This window comes from Carcharhinus amblyrhynchos, chromosome 12, assembly GCF_965287045.1.
Source record: "Carcharhinus amblyrhynchos chromosome 12, sCarAmb.v2.hapA, whole genome shotgun sequence".
In the NCBI taxonomy this organism is placed as follows: domain Eukaryota; kingdom Metazoa; phylum Chordata; class Chondrichthyes; order Carcharhiniformes; family Carcharhinidae; genus Carcharhinus; species Carcharhinus amblyrhynchos.
Window position 1 is genome coordinate 67498930 of NC_137335.1, and position 18227 is coordinate 67517156.

Below are 18227 nucleotides of genomic sequence, written 5' to 3' on the forward strand. Positions count from 1 at the left end.
AAAACAAACGAGCTTATAAAATAAAAACAGTTTTGTTCCACCCTGCATCAGCAGTGTAAACATAAGCACTGATCATCAGAATCTCTTTTCTGTTTTAATCAGCAGTTTCTTGTAAACAACGCTTTTCCCCATCAAAATTAGCTATTTTCTGATAATTCCACAAATCCCTTCCTTAATACCCACACTAGTTTTGGATAGTGACATAATTTTCTCCTTTCCCCAGTTTCTGAATGCTCATTCGGAGAAATAATTGGATGGAAAAATTAGAATCATTGAATCCCTGGAGCACAGAAAGAGGCCATTCGGCCCATCGAGCCTGCACTGACAGCTATCCCACCCAGGCCCTACCCTGTAACCCCATGTACTTACCTGACATTAAGGGACAGCTTAGCATGGCCAATCAACCTAACCTGGACTGTGGGAGGACATCAATGACCAGAATGCTTGTTTTTCTACTTTATGATATTGGTTGAGGGAAAACTATTGATCTAAGTACCAAAGAGGAGTCCCTGCTCTTCTCCAATCAGCACTAGAAAATCTTTTAGAATTATAGAATCCCTACAGTGCAGATAGAGGCCATTGGGCCCATCGAGCCTGCACCAACAACAATCCCACTCAGGCCCTACCCTGTAACCCCATGTATTTACCCTGCTAATCCCCCTGACACTAAGGGGCAAATTAGCATAGCCAATCAACCTAATCCGCACATCTTTGGACTGTGGGAAGACAGAGGAGCACCTGGAGGAATCCCACACAGGCATGGGGAGAATGTGCAAACTCCACACTCCTCACGATTAAGAATTTAGGAAACGACTAATATTCGATAACAGAAAACAACAGTGGCTGTAAAACACAGCAGCATGGCTTTCTTCTTCATAATCTAATGTCGTTCAATATGTTTTCTCTTCATTGTTTTCTGAGATGTGGGTGTCGCTGGCATGGTCAGCATTTGTTGAAAGCAAACAATGTTCCTGGTTATTATCAGCTACTAGTATTCCTTGCAAAATTATGGTTCTAACAATATCAATGGACCTATGGTACATTGTGCACGTGACTATCCTGCAAACCCTGAAAAGAATTGTCTACTGACCAGTTGCACATTGGCCCTGCTTGAAGGGCCTGGCTTTTCCCGAAACTCTATAAACCCGCCCAAGATCAATGGACCTTCCCATGGTCCGCCCCTCACCAGCTCCTTTCCCCTCCGTGGGCAGGGGGCAGTAAAATTCCAACCGGTGAGTTTGAGTGCCTTTGCATAATTCAGCTGCATGCACTGCTAATATCAGAGATGCTGAGGTACCTAATTGGCTTGGGAAGGGCAGGGAGGGCATGGTTGGCAACAACACTGTGCCTGGATAGGGGTGGGGTCGGAGGATTGGGAGGCTTGGTGGTGCAAGAAACTGCATTGTCACATTGCTGCATTAAATAGCCAGGTCGATCACCTAAACTGGGCAAAATGAATTTGAAATTATTGTTAGTATGACCTCTCCCAGAGTGAGGTTTTGGCAAGTACATCTCAAACATTGCATGAATTTGGACAGGTTATATTATCCTGCCAGTTCCAGTACGTTTTATGGAATGGGGTTGAAATACCTCCTCAGAGGCCAGTGTCCCTTCACCAGATTCTCCTTATTTACAAACTCTATTTCACTCCTAGCAAGTTTCAGGTACACAGTCAGAATCCAGAGTGTCGGTGGACCAGACACTCTCATATTTATATAGAGGTGAAGCTCCCTGATTAGGTAGGCAATCATTACCTCAATCAGGGAGCTCATACTCAAGAAATCAACTCATGGACCTTGTTGAAGTCATTACAGGGGTAGTTTAAGTTAACTTATTATGTCACAAGTAGGCTTACATTAACACTGCAATGAAGTTACTGTGAAGTTACCCTCTCGTCGCAACATTCCAGAGCCTGTTCGGATACACTGAGGGAGAATTTAGCAGGGTTAACTGTGGGAGGAAACCAGAGCACCTGGAGGAAACCCACGCAGACATGGGGAGAACATGCACACTCTGCAGCCAGTTGGCCAAGGCCCGAATTGAACCTGGGTCCCTGGTGCTATGAGGCAGCAGTGCTAACCACTCTGCCGCCATGCCACACCAGGCACAATAAGCGCCTTCACCCACTTCTACCAGAGAGGTCAAGACAGAAAATAGCGTTGGAGACTCAACATAATGGAGTCTTATCCAAATTTCATCCTTGTTGATCCAGCTAGTGCCCCTGACGGGCTCAGAATCTTTAGGGAACAGAGTATTAATAGTTTATCGCACCATGGTGAGCACATTCAAGACCTCACCCGACATCACTTCAAACTCACTCATTTTATTGCCCTACTTTACTCTGGTACATTGAAGAAATCCATATCGCTGCACTGCTGCTTGTGGAACAGATAGAATCAACAACCAAACAAAAAAATTCAGAATAATTTCCTGTTTCTGTCCTGGTCTCTTTCTTTTAGAATCGATCATGATAAAATCTAACTGAGTTTGTCTTGAGAGCATCTTCAGACTGAAAAAAAATGAAACAACCGATATCAAGTTGGCCACCAATATGCTGCCCTTGTAAATGATGTAAAATAAAAAAGAGTGGATTTTTCAATCCCGCAAGTCAGGAGCCTGGAAGTGGAATTGGAACAGGTGAGGGGAAAGTGAAGAAGTTGACTCAGATCCATGTCATGACATCTGTAGCAAAAGTGATCTTCTGTTTTATTTTATTCATTTGTGGACATGGGTGTTGCTGGCTGGCCAGCATTTATTGCCCATCCCTAGTTGCCCTTGGAGGGCAGTTGAGAGTCAACCACATTGTTGTGAATCACATGTCGGCCAGACGAGGTAAGGATGGCAGATTTCCTTCCCTAAAGGACATGAGTGAACCAGATGGGTTTTTCCAACAATCAGCAATGGTTTTATGGTCATCAGTAGATTCTTAATCCCAGATTTTTAAAAATTGAATTCAAGTTCCATCATCTGCCATGGTGAGATTTGAACCCATGTCCCCAGAACATTAGCTGAGTTTCTGGATTAATAGCCCAGCGATAATACCACTGGGCCATCCCAGTGTCTTTAAGACCGGTCTAGGAAAGGCACAGCTGCTGCACAGAACTAAGTTCCCACACCGGCAGGAAAACAAAGGTGTTTCCCATTGGCGTTGGCAGCATTGTCAGCCAATCTCGCAAAATCCGTCCCGTTCTACACAGTCAGAGACAGTCCCATACCCCCCACTCCCTCTCCCCATCACCCCAATAACAGGTCATAGACCCTGTGTGTAGTCAGGGGAGATCTTCAGGTCTGCCAGGGCTAGAAGGGCCAGTCCAACCCTGGGGTTCTCATCCTGGAGAGAATGATAAGATCAACCCCTTGCACCCAGATAACCCAGAAACACAGCCTGGTTTAACCCTGTTCAGTTCTTTGAGGTTTGGGCTAACCACACACTTGTCTCTCTCTCTCGAGAGGGCTTCACAATCCATGGAGCTTAGAGCATTTAAAGTTTTTATTCACTTCTTATTTTGCAGGCCAACAGTGCATTGTAAATATAAGCTTCTGTTGTTAACTCTTATTGACATTTATGTCCGAACAAATGTTTTATTGAAAGGCTAGAAATTTTTTCCTTTCCTGAACTATATCTAATGTTTGTGCAAAATCCAAGGTACCCAAATCCCAGCTGCACCTTTCTCTGAAACGAGCACAGTGCGATGTCGTGGTAATGTCACTGGACTAGAATTGTAGAGACCCCCGAGTAATGCTCTGAGAGCGCAAGATCAAATCCCACCATGACAGACGGTGAAATTTGAACTCAGTGAATTGAAAACCTTTTGAATGGGAGTATGGATGAGTGAGAGCTGATGAGACCGTTAAGAGGCTATTTTTTTCATCTCACTGTGGTTCCAATGGTCCCAGGATGAATACAGGGAGAGTGAGTAAAGAAATGGCATGGGGAGTATAAGAGGACGCAGAGTGAATGCGTGGATGAGGGCATGAGTTGGCATTGAGGGGATATAAAACCAATCTTGGGAGGGTGAGGAGAGGGTGTGAATGGTGAGCACTAGAGGACCAAACAGCTTCTAAAATCATAGAACCCTACAGTGCAGAAAAGACCATTCGGCCCCTTGAGTCTGCACCAACTCTCTGAAAGAGTAACTCCCCCAGGGCCTCTCCCCTGCCATTCCCCACACATTTCCCATTGTTAATCCATCTCACCTACACATCTTGGGACATAAAGCAGCAATTTAGCATTGCCAATCCACTTAACCTGCACATCTTTAGACTGGGGAGGAAACCAGAGCACCCAGTGGAAACCCACATTGACACGGGGAGTACTGGTAAACTTCACACTGACAGTCACCCGAGGCCAGAATTGAACCCGGATCCCTGGAGCTGCGAGGCAGCAGTGCTAACCACCGTGCCGCTGTGCTCCAAAATAATATAACATAAAATAATGGTGATGGAGTCCCAGAGAACTGTGATGGGACTTACCTCAACCAATTTAGCTCAGCACTCACTGTCTATGATCTGTTGATGCATCACAGGATGCAATACTTCCCTGCCCCAACCTCCCTGAAGTGAAAATTTGACATCTTCATCTCTTGTTGCATCTGCACAAATCATGTCTTCAGCCCTTACTTGGATCCACACAGCACACACAGAAAGCATGCTGTTTATCACCTGCTTTGGCATTTGTCCTGCTCACAGTCTGTCTTTGTGCAGGACAAGATCTCCCACAGTGCCAGGGAGAGATCCTGGACAGGAGAAGGAAAGCTGGGAGCTCAGGCCACTCGCCCCCTTTGAAGAGCAAACTGACCTTGACAAGTTCCTGTGCTGAAGGTAAGTCTGATGTCTCCCAACAAGCTAGTGAGGCACCATCCAATAGTTTTCATCCACTCTCCAAACTGTGAATGCTCTTTCATGCAGGTGATTATCCAGCCAATCGCTAACAATCTTTTCTCTCTATTACAACCAGTAGTCCAAGTCGGGGAATCCTCCTCACATCCACACAGTGACACTTTGGGTGGGGTTTTACAGCCTCCCTCAAGCGAGACCGGAAATTCCTGTCCGATGTCAACAGACATTTCTGTTGCCCATCCCTTGCCTGCTCTGATTCCGTGGTGGGCAGGGTGGTAGAATTCCGGCGTTTATCTCAGATTTATCAATCTTCATGATACTTTGCTTCCGTGGCCTGGCTCTCCTTTGCTGTTAATAAACTGGGCTTTTGCACACTGCACTGCTTCAACACTTACCCACACACCCATTTCTCTGCCTCTAGATTGAGTTTGTCAGTCGTTTTTCTGACTGGAAGGGCTACGACAATTTCTACCCTCATATGCAGTCAGCCAGAAGCCATAGTGCTCAACTGAACCAGGAAGTAGTGCTTCATTACGTTAACAATGATAGAACATTAGCGTAACTAGAACCGCAAAGGATATCTGAAATAATGCCACTCTGTACATGCTTTTAGGAAACTCATTAACATGTTCACTGTCACAAGATCACATGGTAATTAGAGACAAGGAAAGCCATTCAGTTTAATTCATCCATCCAGAGAGCTCCTGACATATTGTGGCACCTGGGTTTTCCTTAAACGATCATTTTTCTTCAATGATTAGACAACTTTATTTATAAAAAGACGGATTTCTCCTTTTGTTGCAAGCGCAGTCTTTCTCAGTAATTTGTGGACTGTGTAAATACCATTTACTGCAGTCCATAACTGTTCGCAAAAACTGGTGAACCTTTGGAATTCTCTACCCCAGAAGGCTGTGGGGAGTGGGGTGGAGCTGGGGGAGGATGGTGGTGTTGGGGGGGGGTGCTCAGTCAATGACGACATTCAAGACAAGAATCCTTCGATTTCTTGAAACTAAAGATATTGAGGGATATGGGGACAGTGCAGGAAAATGACACTGAGTTGGAAGATTGACTCAAGAACTGAAGAGCCTACTGCAGCTCCTATTTTCCCTGTACAGGGGGGTTTCTTTTTGTGGTTGACAATATTAATAGAATCACTGATCTTAGAAATTAATTCTATTTATCTAATGAATTTTAATGTTGAACACAGTGAGCGAAGTCAGCAGTGGGGAATGAAATGTTTTTACTATTTCAGGCACTCAGGGTCAAGCATTATTAGGTTAAGTAGTCTGATTAGATGCAGACTACAGCTCCCTTTACTCTCTCTGGAACAGTGTGCCTCAGTATCAACCTCACCAGCCCCTCCTTCCTTGCTGCATAAGGATGACATTCTTCCTACTTGTCTCAATTGGTTTTGGACTCAGGTTCCACAAATGAAAGAATGATACAATAAATCATGCAATCCCATTCTTAAAATTGAACAGTAAGCATGTTCAACCATTAAACATTGCTCTGAGGTCATCTACAAACATTGTTTAGTACATGACAGAAAACAGAAGTCATCAACAATGGCTGACGCCATTATGCAAGATAGGACAAATTGAACAGAAGACATCACATGCAATAGTAGAACAATTTTAGCATTTATCTCTTCATAATCAGTTTTTGAAAACACTTTCCACAGTGTTTAACTCCTCATTTCATTTTTTAAATTCATTCTGGGGACAAAGGTGTTGGTAGTTAGGCCAGCATTTATTAACCGTCACTAAGAAGTGGAGATGAGCTGCAGTCCAGGTGGTTAGGCACACCCACAGTGCTGTTAGGGAGGGAGGTAGGGAGGGAGGTAGGGAGGGAGGTAGGTAGGTAGGGAGGGAGGGAGGGAGGGAGGGAGGAGCAGTACAATGGCACAGTGGTTAGCACTGCTGCCTCACAGCTCCAGGGACCTGAGTTTGATTCCCGGCTTGGATCACTGTCTGTGTAGAGTTTGCATGTTCTCCCCATGTCTGCGTGGGTTTCCTCCGGGTGCTCCAGTTTCCTCCCACAGTCCAAAGATGTGCAGGTTAGGTGAATTGGCCATGTTAAATTGCCCCATAGTGTTAGGGGGACTAGCAGGATAAATGCATGGGGTTATGGGGATAGGGTCTGGGTGGAATTGTGGTGGGTGCAGACTCGATGGGCCGAATGGCCTCCTCCTGCACTGTCAGATTCTATGATATACTGCTGCTGGGTCTGTCCTATCGGTGGGACAGGACATGCCCATAGATGGTGATGGTGGCATCTGGGGCATTGGCTGTAAGATATGATTCCATGACTATGACTGCGTCAGGCTGTCTGTGACTGGTCTGTCAGACAGCCCTCCCAATTTTGACACCAGCCCCCCAATGTTTGTAAGGAGGACGTTTGCAGAGTCGATTAGGCTGATTTTGTTGTTGTTTTCAGTGCCTATGTTGGTGCCGGGTGGTCTGTCTGATTTAATTCCTTTCCAGCGGCTTGCTGGGCCATTTCAGGAGGGTATTTTACTGTTAACCACATTGCGGTGGGTTTGGGTGTCACAGGTAGACCAGATTAAGGTTTCTTTCCCTGAAAGACATTTGTGACCCAGATGAGGTTTTACAAGAATTGATTCATGGTCATCATCGGACTTTTAATTCCAGACTTTTGTGGATTGAATTCAAATTCCACCATCTGCAGTGGTGGGGTTCGAATCCAGGACCCCAGAGCATGGCTCTCTATCCTGGACCCAGGGACAATACTATGCCACCACCTCCCCAATTTCATCAGAAGGAGAACGGCAGATAGAATCAGGTCAAGCAGTCTAACCCGCTGCCTTCTCAGCATTTTCAAAAGCATCCTTTGATAGGGAAAAATGATTGGCAAATTCTTTTTGTTTGAGGAATGAGAGTCAGAAAATCCAATGATGCCACACACACAGATGAGAAAATGAGATGATAGGTAAAAGGTGAGGGCTGGACTTAACGCAGCCTGTCACAGTCGGGCCCACTTAACCATGCAAAAGGTCTCCCATGAACACCTCCCTCGATGATGTGGGAGAACAGCAAGGGCTGATGCGGGATTCCCAGCCACCGCAGAGGGATATCGATTAAGCACAATAATAAGCCCAAGTAACATCCATTATTCCTGAAGCCACCCTACTCCAGTTAGTTGTGGCGTAGAGATTGCATGGCTTTCTCATGCAAACCTTGCTGGCTTTACAGGAGGGTCCTTCATGGTGGCACAGTGGTTAGCACTGCTGCCTCAGAGCGCCAGGAACCCGGGTTCGATTCCCAATTTGGGCCATTGTCTGTGTGGACTCTGCACATTCTCCCTGTGTCTGTATGGGTTTCCTCCGGGTGCTCCAGTTTCCTCTCAGTCTGAAAGACTGCTGGTTAGGTGCATTGGCCACGTTAAATTCTCCCTCTGTGTACCCAAACAGACATCGGAGGGTGGCAACTAGGGAATTTTCATAGTAACTTCATTGCAGTGTTAATGTAAGCCTGCTTGTGACACTAAAAAATAAACTTTAAACTTAAAATCAGGCATTTGGGTTGACTGAGGGACTGGGCTTGGGGAAGGGAGAGTGGGGATGAAGGTCACCCCCCAACCACTGCTTTTGCCTCCCATTCCCCCTCCTTCTCCAACAGCTGTACCCCGACCCCACTCCGGTCCCTCACTCGCTTGTGGTCTACAGTCTTTTGGGTGTCTGTCGGCTGCAGTGCCACCAGAGCTGCCAGCCTCTGATTAGCCTAGTGGTAATCCAGAAACTCAGCTAATGTTCTGGGGACCCGGGTTCGAATCCCACCACGGCAGATGATGGAATTTGAATTCAATAAACAATATCTAGAATTAAGAATCTACTGATGATCATGAAACCATTATTGATTGTTGGAAAAACCCACCTGGTTCACCAATATCCTTTAAGGAAGGAAATCTGCTGTCCTTACCCGGTCTGGCCTACATGTGACTCCAGAGCCACAACAATGTGGTTAACTCTCAACTGCCCTCTGAAATGGCCCAGCAAGCCACTCAGTTCAAGGGGAACTAAAAATGGGCGACAGACACTAGCTCAGCCAGCAGCGTCCACGTCTCACGAATGGAAAAATCAAACCTCCACCACTAGGGGGCTCAATCACGAGAAGGCCTGATTTTGGCCACTTGAGTGCCTAAAGGGCACATGATCCCATCCGGCCTCCCTCACGGAACCAATGGGGGTTCCCCGCTGGTTAACTGACTGGTGACTGTGGTCTGATACAAGTGTTTCAAAGGTAAATAAACCAGAACAGAATTTTCACAAAGAATGGGGGTGCCTCTTCTCTAAAGGAAAGTTGCATGACAAAAAGAATGCAGCCCATCAACACAATTAAAATTCACGTGTGATCGAAGATGCCAAGATCATGACACGGCTCCTACCTTCACAGCGACTTGCAAAGGGCTGGGTTCACCAGGGATACCAGTCACCTGACCTTCGTACACCTCACCAAAGGCTCCATGACCCAGGCCCCTATTAAAGTAGAAGATTATTTATTAGTCATGGGTAAGGCTTACATTAACATTACAATTTCCCGAGTCTCCACAGTCCGGCGCCTGTTCGGGTCAACGCACCTATAACCAGCACATTCTTCAGAACGTGGGAGGAAACTGCAGCACCCGGAGGAAACCCACACAGACATGGGGCGAATGTGCAAACTCCGCACAGACAGTGACCCGAGGCTGGAATTGAACCCGGATCCCTGGCGCTGTGAAACAGCAGTTCTAACAACTGCGCCACTGTGCCGCCGATTAGGAAAATCATTCTGTCAGCACTCATCATTTCCGAGCAATAAGCAACCAATTACAGCCCCTGCAAGCGATAAGCAAATCATCAGTCGCCACCCCATTATGCTATTCACTTTGATCAGAACAAGGCTATCAATGTGAGTAAATGTTGCGATTTTGTGATCATGGGAATGGATCAGCTCATAAACTCTTCCAAATTAATAAAACTGTTTCTATTTTTAAAGGTGCACTCATATCAAAATGTCACTAATTTTAAAGTCAAATGAATAAATGCATTTTGAATGACAGTGCTTGACAGATTTGATTAGACATGCCTAAATCCAGCATCAGCATAGAGATATTTATACTCCACTCCTGTGGATTCACTCATTTAATTCAAATTATTTGATCATTCAATTTTGAGTACTGAATTTCCAATTTGCTGTGTATTTCACATGCCTTAGTTCAGACTCTGGGATAATTTAGGCTGGCTGAATGCAGAGACTGGCTGGATAATCAGGACTGGATTATACATGCCTCTGCATTGAAGAACTTCTCCATATAGGGGATTGCAATGATTAACTGTAACTCAATAACCTGTTCTGCAGATGTTTATAAATAGCCGCTCACTATTGAAGCTGACAAATAATTAGGATCTACTTACAATAGCAGATATAAAAGCAGTTGGAAAAGTCTATCTTTTCATTGTGGCGCTTGGTCTTCTCCTCTCTTTTCACTGGGTATTTTTCAATTATTTCAACTGCGCCACTCAGGCCATTGTATTGGCTTACTCACTTGGGGGATGTTTCAGTTAAATAATGAAACTGTTATTGGAATGAAGGTGAGTCTCTATAATCAACCATACGTCCTTCATTACTGCGGAGTGGGATCTCCAGAGCAAGAGGGAAAAAAAGACAAATCCTTTGGAAAATAGAGAACTCTAGAGGATCTAAATGAATGGGCACACAGGGCCTGACAAAAGGACCAAGAGAACAACAGAGAAACATTCAAGTTAATTAAGTTAAGAGAATGGCTCATCCAATTGGGACTCCCTTCTCAAAATCCGGATGGACCACGCATAATACAATCAAATAATTAGAAGGCTAAGGCTAATGAAATTGTCACAAGGTATGAAGCTAACTGATTTTAGTTGATGATAATTGATTCTGTTTTTTTAAGAACACAAAGAGATCGTTCTATCGATCATGCATCTGCCAGATCCCTCAAATGGGTTTCCATTGAGTCTCATCGGGGTATTAGAGTCCCAATTGTGCGTCTTTTATCCACATTCTTTCATTTTGATTACATTACAACTATTTCATCCACTTTGTTTTGAGAGTATAATGGATTCTACTTCCACATTGTCTCTGATAATGAGCCCTATTACCTAAAATCTAACGTACAAAAAAAATTGTCCTAACCTTTCCCTTTGTCCTTTTGAAAATTAATTTTAATTTTATGCTATTTAGCTATTGACCTTTTAATGATTAGAACTGAGTGCAGTGCTCAAAGGGAGGATCTGCCTTTAACTTCTACTTTGCTGATTATCTGCACTATGTTGGCCGAGAGATTTGGGTGTATTGAATTCTTGGTGCACAATCATCATTGTGACCTGAATGGGAAGGTCAACAGCTCTCCCTATGATGGGCCTCATTCTTAAGGGATTTAGTGAGTTCTGAAGGATAGGGGGAAGGATTTACAGATCATTGGGCTTTCCTTCTTACTTTCAAAAGGTTGCCATGAAACCTGACTCTGTTCTCACAAGCACTTACCTCTCCTGAGGGGTATTAATAGGGAATGAGACTCATGTCCCCCTCTGAGGAGGAAATCGTGCCTCTGACAGCTGCCATCCAATCTACTCTGTTGTCCTATTGACGCCACCAGGAGCTGTGGCCACTGCTGGGACTGCATCCTGTCCCTGATGAAGAGGAGCCAGGAACTCAATGGCTGATAAACTGGGAGGGATTCTTGGCAGGGTCAGGAGTTGAGGCTCTGAAGGAGGGGGTTGTCGAGGGATACGTGAGGTCAGGAGGGAAGGAGGGGCACCTGTGGAGGGGCAGACATTTGGGGAGGCCCTTTAGTGTTAGATATTGTCGGTGCAGACTCAATGGGCTGAAGGGCCTTTTCTGCACTGTATGACTCTATGACTATGATTGCAAAATGGGTATGTGAAGACGTCACACCTCACTGCCTCTCCCCTCCACACTGCCTCTTTCACAGGCCCTCTTCTCTGATTGGACAGCCTCCCTGAATAACTACCCCACACAGGTTCCCCCTCCCCTCATGAATTGTGCACCTCAGACCTGAGCCTTGACCGACCAATTGCCCCTCCCAGGAGGCTTATCTCCTGACCCAGTTGAGAGCCCCCCTCAAACTATCTTCCATCCAGCTCCTGGTTTTTCTTCATCAAGGACAAGATGCAGGCCCAGCAGTGGCCGATATTCCTGGTAGAGCACTTTGCTTCTGATTTATCATACAATAACAGGATCATAGAATTAAACAAAGCAGGAGGAGGCAATTCAGCCTATCAAGCTTGTACTGACAACAGTCCCAGCCAGGCCCTGTCCCCGTAAACCCAAGTATTTTACCCACTAATCCCCCTGACACTAAGGAGCAATTTAACATGGGCAATTCACTTAACCCACAGTCTTTGGATTGAGAGTGGAAACTGGAGGAAACCCATGCAGACATGGGGAGAACATGCAGACTCTACACAGACAGTGAACCAATCCAGGAATCGAACCCGGGTCCCTAGCACTATGAATCAGCAGTGCTAACCACTGTACCATCATGCCAGCCCAGACTTACACTTGTAAAGGGGGTAATGCCTCAGTGTTACTCGACTGGAGAGGGCGAAAGTGAAAAATCCTCATGCTGTACCAAAGAACTGACCTCTGTTGAGAAGTGATGTGTGCGAGACTGGCCCTGCTTTGATGTTCTGCTGTAAGAAATGGACCTGCCAATACCCTGATGCATTAACATGCCTGGAGAAGAACACCCAGTGTTATCGAGCATGTCTTAGGAGGTGAGGAAATTAGAGGAAAAAATATTGACGAAAATAACATTTTTGGCGTGTACATCTGTCCCTCAACAAAAAGTATCAAGAAAAAACTGAGGGGGGGGGGTACGGTGGTAAGCACTGATGCTTCACAGCACCAGGGGCCAGGGTTTAATTCCGTTCTCGGGTGACTGTCCGTGTGGAGTTTGCGTGTTCTCCCCATGTCTGCGTGGGTTCCCCCCCACCGGATGCTCCAGTTTCCACCCCCAAGTCCGAAGATGTGCAGGTTAGGTTTATTGGCCATGTGAAATTGCTCCTTAGTGTCCGGGGGATTAGCAGAGTAAATATGTGGGGTTAAGGGGATCGGGCCTGGGTGGGATTGTTGTTGGTGAAGGCTCGATGGGCTGAATGGCCTCCTCTGGTACCATAGGGATCCTATGGACTGCAAAGCCCCAAGTAAAAATAACAAAAGCGTGGCGCAAACTTTTAACTTTTCTCGGACTCACCTGATGAGGAGAATGTTTTTGCGGGAAACCTCTTTGAGATCACTGATGGAAGTGGTTTTGCCAGCGAAGCAGTAGTTGGGATTGTAATCGGTCATGATGGTGGAGGTTCGCAGCTTGCTGAGCTTGTAATCAGGACTCTGGAGTTCCATCTGCATGGCTTGCAGCTCTTGGTGCTTGAGGCGATACACTACAATCAACATTATTCCATGGAATTATTCATGACACTTCAGCTACCTCACACAAAAACACAAGGTGTCAGCGAGCAATAGGTCAATCTTACTTACAATAAAAGCACAAAATGCTGGAAATACTCAGCAAGTCAGACGGCAACTATGGAAAGAAAAATAGAGGCCACAATTCTCTCATCCCGCTGCGCTAATTTCTTTTAGCACAGCAGGCCGGAGAATCCCATGGCGGCCGATTCACAGAGTTTGTGCGAGCGTTTGCACCCCTCTTGTATCTGCCAGTACCAGATTTCCAGCGGCATCTAATCCGTGCCAGAAATCGGTGGGGAAATGCAGGAATGATTTAAAGATCGGTTCCCCAAAATTTAAATGAGATGAGCGGGCCTGGGACTGAACTCTCCAAGCCTGCTAACCTCCCCCACACTGCCAAAGTGTTTCATTCCATAGGGGTTTACACTAGCTCCCCACTTTCTGGGAAACAGCGGCCCGACCCCCCAGGAGTGAAGGGCCGGGGGGGGCAATTGGGCCCCCCCCCCACCCCCCCCAGGGGATGGGGGCCTCCATGGGCACGGGGACCCGGTTGGGGAGTGAGTGGATGGTGCCTCCTGGGCGTGGGGACCTTGGCAGTGCTCAAGGAGCAAAGTGCCACTGCCCATTAGGCAGTGCCAAGAGGGTGGGTCCTTTTGGGGGGGGCCAAGTCAAGAGGGTGATCGGTGGGGGTGAGGTGCCACTTTGCCAAGGGATTAGTCGGGGAAGGAGGGAGACTAGCGATCGGGCAGGCTGGGACGTTGGGGGGGCTTGGGGGGGGTGGTGGAGTTCAGCCTGTGGGCAGTCGGGACTGCAGTGGGGGAGGGGGGGGTTAAGTGTTGGGAGGGAAATTGGGGTGAGGTGCAGAAGAAATTGGGGTGGGCCAGGCGGCCGGCTGGGGGGATTGTGGGGTTGGACTTGGGCGGAGGGCAGCATTGCAGGGGCCGCCGTGTTGGCACAGAGTGCAGTAGATTCTTGTCTGAACTCTTGCTGAAAAAAACCCTGTGTGAATTACTCCAGTTTTCACATGAGTTCAACACTGGGAATGTTTTAGGGAGAATTCTGCCCAGGGTTAATGGATGGGATTTTCCAGGCCCGCTCACCCCGAGACTGGAAAATCCCACCTGAGGTCAATGCATCTTTCCGTCCAATATTTCAGCTCCGTGATTTCACATCAGTGCTATTCTGATACTGTCACTGAACTGTAACATTGGGAAGAATCCTGTGCCAGCAATGGGGGTCTCAGCCACAGTTGGAGAGCCAGCATGACCCTCCTGTTACCTCTTTCTGACCGGTAGAACATGCCAATCAGGCAGTTGACAGGCTGATGGGTGGGGTCTTTCCCTGGGGTCAGGGCACTGATCCCACTCACCAAGAGTTGTCGGTCAATCGGCTCCTTTGAACGGCAATACCACTGTGACACCACCGTGATTGTTACTAAAACAACACCCACCCAAAGCCTGGGACCCGGGCTACAGGTGAATGATAGTTCAAGGAATGGGAGGGGGTCTCAGGGAGTGAGGCGTAGGGGAGTCAGCAGCAAGGGCAGGGCTGTTGCTCACGACAGGCCTCCCCTTCCTCCCCAATGTCGAGACCCTTGATCAGCTGCTGAGTGCCTTTGAAAGTCCCTTTGAATGAGGGGAGCCCCCAGGATTCAGCAAGTAGACAAACCAGCTTGTTGCACATGCTGCAGAGTGAGGCCCCCGTTCTCTGAAAGGACCTCAACTGGGATAGCACGGTGGCACAGTAGTTAGCACTGCAGCCTCACAGTGCCAGCGGCCTGGGTTCGATTCCAGCCTTGGATGCTTGTCTGTCTGTGTGGAGTTTGCACGCTCTCCCCATATCGGCGTGGGTTTCCTCTGGGTGCTCTGGTTTCCTTCCACAGTCCAAAGATGTGCAATTATGTTGATTGGTCATGCTATATTGGCCCTTAGTGTCCAAAGGTACCTAGGTTCGTGGATTAGCCATGGTAAATGCACGGGAGTAGGACTGGTGGATAACACTCTTTCGTAGAGTCAGTGTGGACTCGATGGGCCCAATGGTCTCTGTCTGCCCTGTAGATATTCTATGAATTCATAGAGTATCACAGAATCATACAGTGCAGAAGGAGCCCATCCATTCAGCCTATCGAGTCTGCACCTACTACAATCCCACCAAGGCCCTATCCCCATACATTTACCCTCCTAATCCCCCTGACACCAAGGGACAAATTAGCATGGCCAGCCGCCTGACCTGCACATCTTTGGACTGTGGGAGGAAACTGGAGCATCTGGAAGAAACGTATGCAGACACGGGGAGAATGTGCAAATTCTACACGGTGACCCAAGCTGGGAATTGAACCTGGCCCCCGGCATTGTGAGGCAGCAGTGCTAACCACTGTGCCACCCCCGGCAATGGGGTGGGAGAACCATCTTTGGGCCTTCCGTCCACAGAACCTATTGAGGTGGAGACAGGATAGTGGCAGGATTGCCACCCTGATTAAATACCCTCCAAATGTGCCACAGGAAAGGGCACATAATTCTGTCCTTTCTCTTTGTTTCTCTCTCCACAGCTGCTGCCTGATCAGCATTTTCCACTTTCTTTTCAGATTTCCAACATCCACACTTTGTTGCCTTGGTGCTCCCCAGGGTAATTCTCTAATGCCACTTAAAGACAGCCTGTAACTCTTAAAAGGGGAGGTGTACCATGACTACAGACAGCAGGAAACATTGCAAGGATCTCGGGCATCAACTTGCCAACACAGCATTATGGAGGCCTGGGTACAAGGGGGTGAATTTTCCCATTTCGCCTACCATGGGAATCGTGGCGGGTGAGGAACCATGGAAAGGTCCATTGATCACGGATGGGATTTTCTGGTTTGGCTGGAAAATCCCGCTCCAGGAGTTCAGCAGGAGGACGAACAAGAAGGCCCTCCAGGAACCCCCCCTCGTTACCGCTGGATTCTGAGGCCATTTTTTCTGGGAAACTGGGGTAATGGGGACCAAACTGTCTTGATGAATGAACACTGGATGAATAAGGTGTGTCCTTTCTGCGTTTAAACACAATGTTCCAACTTACCGATCATGATTCCCGAGAAGGCGAGCAGTAAGGCTGCTACCACTACGGACAACACCACTGAAAGCACGAGAGACAGCGGCAAATGACCCTCCGGGGGCACTGGGAAGGAAGAAAGATTTTGAGAAAACTGCTGGTAAAATAACAAGTAATTTTACCCCATTCCTTCTCTTCCCTGCTTCTATCCCAGTCCGCTTTTTGAACACATACAATTGTCTCTGCCAATCCACACTCAGTTGGGAAAGTTTTCAGAAAGTAGCAGGTTGTAGAATTCATCACGATTTATCTTTGCCATTCTTAGCCTGTACCATGGCAACCGTCTTCAGTTTGATTGGGAAGCTCGGAGCTCTGTTCAGTATTTCGCACCTAAGATACATCAGTGTTTGACAGCGATAGGTACGTCACTTCAGAGAGCAACATTGGTGCAATATATCCACTCTTCCAGAAAACAAACCCAGCTGATTTTTGGCAGTGCACATCACTAAATGTATGTTATTTGGGATAAAGGGTGGCACGGTGGCACAATGGTTAGCACTACTGCCTCACAGTGCCAGGGACCTGGGTTCAATTCCGGCCTTGGGTGACTGTGTTGTGTTTGCATGTTCTCCCCATGTCTGTGTGGGTTTCCTCCGAGTGCTCCGGTTTCCTCCCACAGTTCAAAGACGTGCAGGTTAGGTTGATTGGCCGTGCTAAATTGGCCCTTGGTATGAGAGTAAATGTGTGGGGTTATGGGGCCTGGGTGGGATTGTTGTCAGTGCAGACTCGAAGGGCCAAATGGCCTCCTTCTGCACTGTAGGGATTCTATGAAATGGATTGAAAGAATAGCTATATCAAAGGCGATACTCACAAATGCAGGTAACACTGTCAGAGGCCAGTATTTTCCCCGATTCACACAAGCAGATGAGTTCCTCTTTAATGTGGTCAAATACACAGTCATGTTCACAGTGGCTGCAATTTAAATGCAGCACAATTTCAACTTCCCCGTGGCTTTCTGTCACTGTGTGGAGAGAGGAACAAATACACAAAGCAGAACAAAGTGTGAGAGATAAAGATAGAGGACAAAGAGATGGTGAACAGACCCAGCAAGAGAGGAATCGAATGACTCAGAGGCAAAGATGAGGTGGTACAGTGGCACAGTGGTTAGCACTGCTGCCTCACAGCTCCAGGGACCCAGGTTCATTCTGGCCTTGGTGTCTGTGAGGAACGTGTACGTTTTCCACGTGTCTGCCTGGGTTTCCACCGGGAATTCTGATTTCCTTCCAGAGTCCAAAGATGTGCGGGTTAGGTGGATTGACCATGTTAAATTGCCTCTTAGTGTCCAAAGAGTGCAGGTTAGGTGAATTGGCCATGCTAAGCTGCTCCTTAGTGTCCAAAGATGTGCAGGTTAGGTGGATTGGCCATACTAAATTGCCTCTTAGTGTCCTAAGATGTGTACGTTAGATGGGATTAGCCATGTGGGAAATGTGTGGGGTTATGGAGATAGAGTGGGGAGAGGGCCTGGGTAAGTTACTCTGCTGAAGAGTCAGTGCAGACCTGATGGGACAAATGGCCTCTTCTGCACTGTCAGGATTTTATGATTTTAAGATGAAGAAATAGAATTAGTGATTAAAGGAAGAGGGAAAGAAAGAGACAGATAAATAGAGCAAAAGACTGTATTAAAGAAAATGACTTTATATCATCACCCACTTGGGTGGTAATCTGATTAAGATGATTAAGATGATGAATGGGATGGATAGGATAGAGGTGGAGAGACTCTTCCTGCTCAGAAAGGACAGTAGGACTAGGGGGCACAGCCTCAAGATAAAGGGGGGGTGGTTTAGAACGGAGTTGAGGAAGAACTTCTTCACTCAAAGGGTGGTGAATCTCTGG

At 47.0% G+C, this 18227-nt stretch overlaps 1 protein-coding gene across 1 annotated transcript in view; it reads right to left on the minus strand.

The window, feature by feature from the left end:
* Positions 1-18227, minus strand: part of LOC145350623 (ALK tyrosine kinase receptor-like) — a 1029887-nt gene that overhangs the window by 72078 nt on the left and 939582 nt on the right. Inside the window, exons 18-21 of the mRNA XM_080199829.1 lie at positions 17206-17355; positions 16362-16460; positions 13093-13279; positions 9244-9334 (exon numbers count right to left, since the gene is read on the minus strand). Coding sequence (XP_080055955.1) covers positions 9244-9334; positions 13093-13279; positions 16362-16460; positions 17206-17355 — 527 coding nt within the window. The remainder of the gene's footprint in view (positions 1-9243; positions 9335-13092; positions 13280-16361; positions 16461-17205; positions 17356-18227) is intronic.